Source organism: Colobus angolensis, unplaced genomic scaffold, assembly GCF_000951035.1.
Source record: "Colobus angolensis palliatus isolate OR3802 unplaced genomic scaffold, Cang.pa_1.0 Scaffold404, whole genome shotgun sequence".
NCBI lineage: Eukaryota > Metazoa > Chordata > Mammalia > Primates > Cercopithecidae > Colobus > Colobus angolensis.
The window spans coordinates 576,858-579,091 of record NW_012117422.1 but is presented as its reverse complement, the minus strand read 5'-3'; the positions used below and the strand labels follow the sequence as shown (position 1 = coordinate 579,091).

At 51.7% G+C, this 2,234-nt stretch overlaps 1 protein-coding gene across 1 annotated transcript; it reads right to left on the bottom strand.

The window, feature by feature from the left end:
• Nucleotides 1–5: 5 nt before the first annotated feature.
• On the bottom strand, nt 6–2,231 carry LOC105521693 (transmembrane emp24 domain-containing protein 9-like). Its single transcript, XM_011955973.1, has 4 exons — nt 2,192–2,231; nt 1,915–2,015; nt 766–891; nt 6–251 (listed from the first exon to the last, which is right to left on the bottom strand). Exons 1-4 carry the CDS (start codon nt 2,199–2,201, stop codon nt 6–8), a joined length of 483 nt encoding a protein of 160 aa, XP_011811363.1. The 5' UTR covers nt 2,202–2,231.
• Between the last annotated feature and the right edge of the window lie 3 nt (nt 2,232–2,234).

Genomic DNA, 2,234 nt, shown 5'->3' with positions numbered 1-2,234 from the left:
TGCAGTCAGTCCCTTGGGGGTCTCAGAATGTGATGTGAAATTCCTGGCTGAGCCAGTGGGCAGCTTCTAGGGAGAAGCCCACTGCTCCTGGCCCAGTCACTCACCCGCTGGTAGTTCTGCTCTTTCTGGATCTGCTCCACTTGTTCCACCAGTTGTCGCACTCGTAGCTGCAGCTCACTCAACTTGTCTTTAGCGGCAATTTCTGCATAGTCGTTGGCATGTTCACCTACCTGGATGTCCAGGTGAACTCTCTGAGGCAGACAAAGGAGATAAGGGAAATCTGGCAGCCCTGCTCCATCTTCCTGCCAGAGACTGACAGCTCATCCCTGACTTTCCTTCATCTGTTCATTTAGCCAACAGACTGGGCCCTCTTCAGTGTCTTAGCCCCATGGGGCTCTGGGCACACAAGCATGTATTAAGCTTGGGCTGGTGCTCTGAGTGAGGCATATACAAAGAGCTCAGTCATTGTGTCCTGGATATCCACTAGAAACCCAGTGTTCTTAGGAGACACAAAATCTGACACAATCCTCTCCCACCCAAAGCACCACCAGTCCCCCAGTCCTCACCAAAGGATGAAAGCTGAAAGCTACAAGTCTCATATAGGCCCACTTACCAGCATGCCTCCAGCAGAGGGAGAACTTGGGCAACTGGAGTGAAGACAGACCTGGTGCTCTCCAAGGGTATGTGAGGTGAAACTGAATCTGCCCTTGGAGCCATACAAAGGATGAAGGCTGAAAGCTGCAACTCCCATGTGGGCCCACTTACCAGCATGCCTCCAGCAAAGAGGGAGAACTTGGTGGAATTGGAGTGAAGACAGATCTGGTGCTCGCCAGGGGTATGGGAGGTGAAAGTGAACCCGCCCTCAGAGCCATACTGCCGGGCCAGGATGACCTGGAGGAAGGGAACAAGCTTCAGTCGGTGTTATGGTAGGGATGGGAATGGAGGAAAACAGTGCTCAAAACTCTAAGTACCGCAAAAGTTGACAAGCACACCCTCTGGCACCTCACAACACTAAAAGATCCACACCCTCTGGCACCTCACAACACTAAAAGATCCAAAGCTGCTGAGCAGCTCTTGCCATATACTTGTCTGAGAACTCTCTGGGGCAGGTGTTTAGAGTCTGAGAGTCTGACATCAGGGTGGCAAGTGACTGACTGCTCTTGGGAAAGGCTTTCCTTTATAGTTCATGCCCTTTCAACTCTTTTGGTGTGAGTTGTTTTTTGGGTTTTTGTTTTTGTTTTTGAGACAGTCTCACTCTGTCGTCCCCGCTGGACTGCCATGGTGCTATCTCAGTTCACTGCAGCCTCAGCCTCCCGGGTTCAAGCGATTATAGTGCCTCAGCCTCCCAAGTATCTGGGATTACAGGTGTGTGCCACCACACCTGGCTAATTTTTTTTTTGTAATTTTACTAGATATGGGATTTGCCAGACGGGGGTTGCCCAGGCCGGTCTTGAACTCCTAGCCTCAAGTGATCCACCCGCCTCGGCATCCCAAAGTGCTGGGATTACAGGCATGAGCCACCACACCCCTCTGTGAGTTTGTTTGTTAATGAAAGTTGACAGAAAGTGACAGCTGAAAGATTTTGCCGTTCGTTTTCATATCCTTATTTGTGAAGATTAAAAGCTGCTCATTTTGTGGAAAAAGTATTGTGTTCTGTGAAATCTTAAAGTCTAGATGGCTTTAAGAGTTGACAAAACTCTTTGATTTTTATCACCACAATTAATCCGCCCATTTCACAGACCGGGAAAATGGTTCCGGGAAGGTAAGTAACTTGGCAGGGTCATGCAACAGTCAGGATATTCCCACAACATCAACTGTTTCTCCCACTTTAGCAGATGCAGGAACTAGAAGAGGAAGTGCCGGAGCCTGCCTAGCTGAAAGCTTCATGGAAAGGGGGGGGGGGGATTGGCTCACCTTGTCCTCTGGGTCCTTCACCTCCACAAACATGCCAAGCCCTGGGGTGGCCGGCTGGTACTTCTCCCGCTGCTTGTCATACAGCTGCGTCCCGTAGTTTCCTGGAGGGAAGCAGGGCGAGCCCACGTCAGAAGAGCGCGAGGTGGCATGGGCTCCCCGACCGCCTGGGCACAGCGAGGCCGTCTCCTCTAGGCTCTAGAGAGCTGACTGTCGCGCATCCCCGGCCCCAAGACCACGGTCACGTCCCAAACTCGCCCCTTCCTCCCCGCCCCCGCACCTATGACCATGGTCTCGTCCGGGATCTCCTCAATAAAGCACTT

What these genes read in the sequence shown, in the direction of transcription:
- LOC105521693 (XM_011955973.1), bottom strand. An exon ending in TGAAGGACCCAGAGGACAAG is followed by an intron (nt 892 to 1,914) that starts GTGAGCCAATCC and finishes CCCTTCCTCCAG; the next exon opens with GTCATCCTGGCCCGGCAGTA. An exon ending in TCTTTGCTGGAGGCATGCTG is followed by an intron (nt 252 to 765) that starts GTAAGTGGGCCC and finishes TGTCTGCCTCAG; the next exon opens with AGAGTTCACCTGGACATCCA.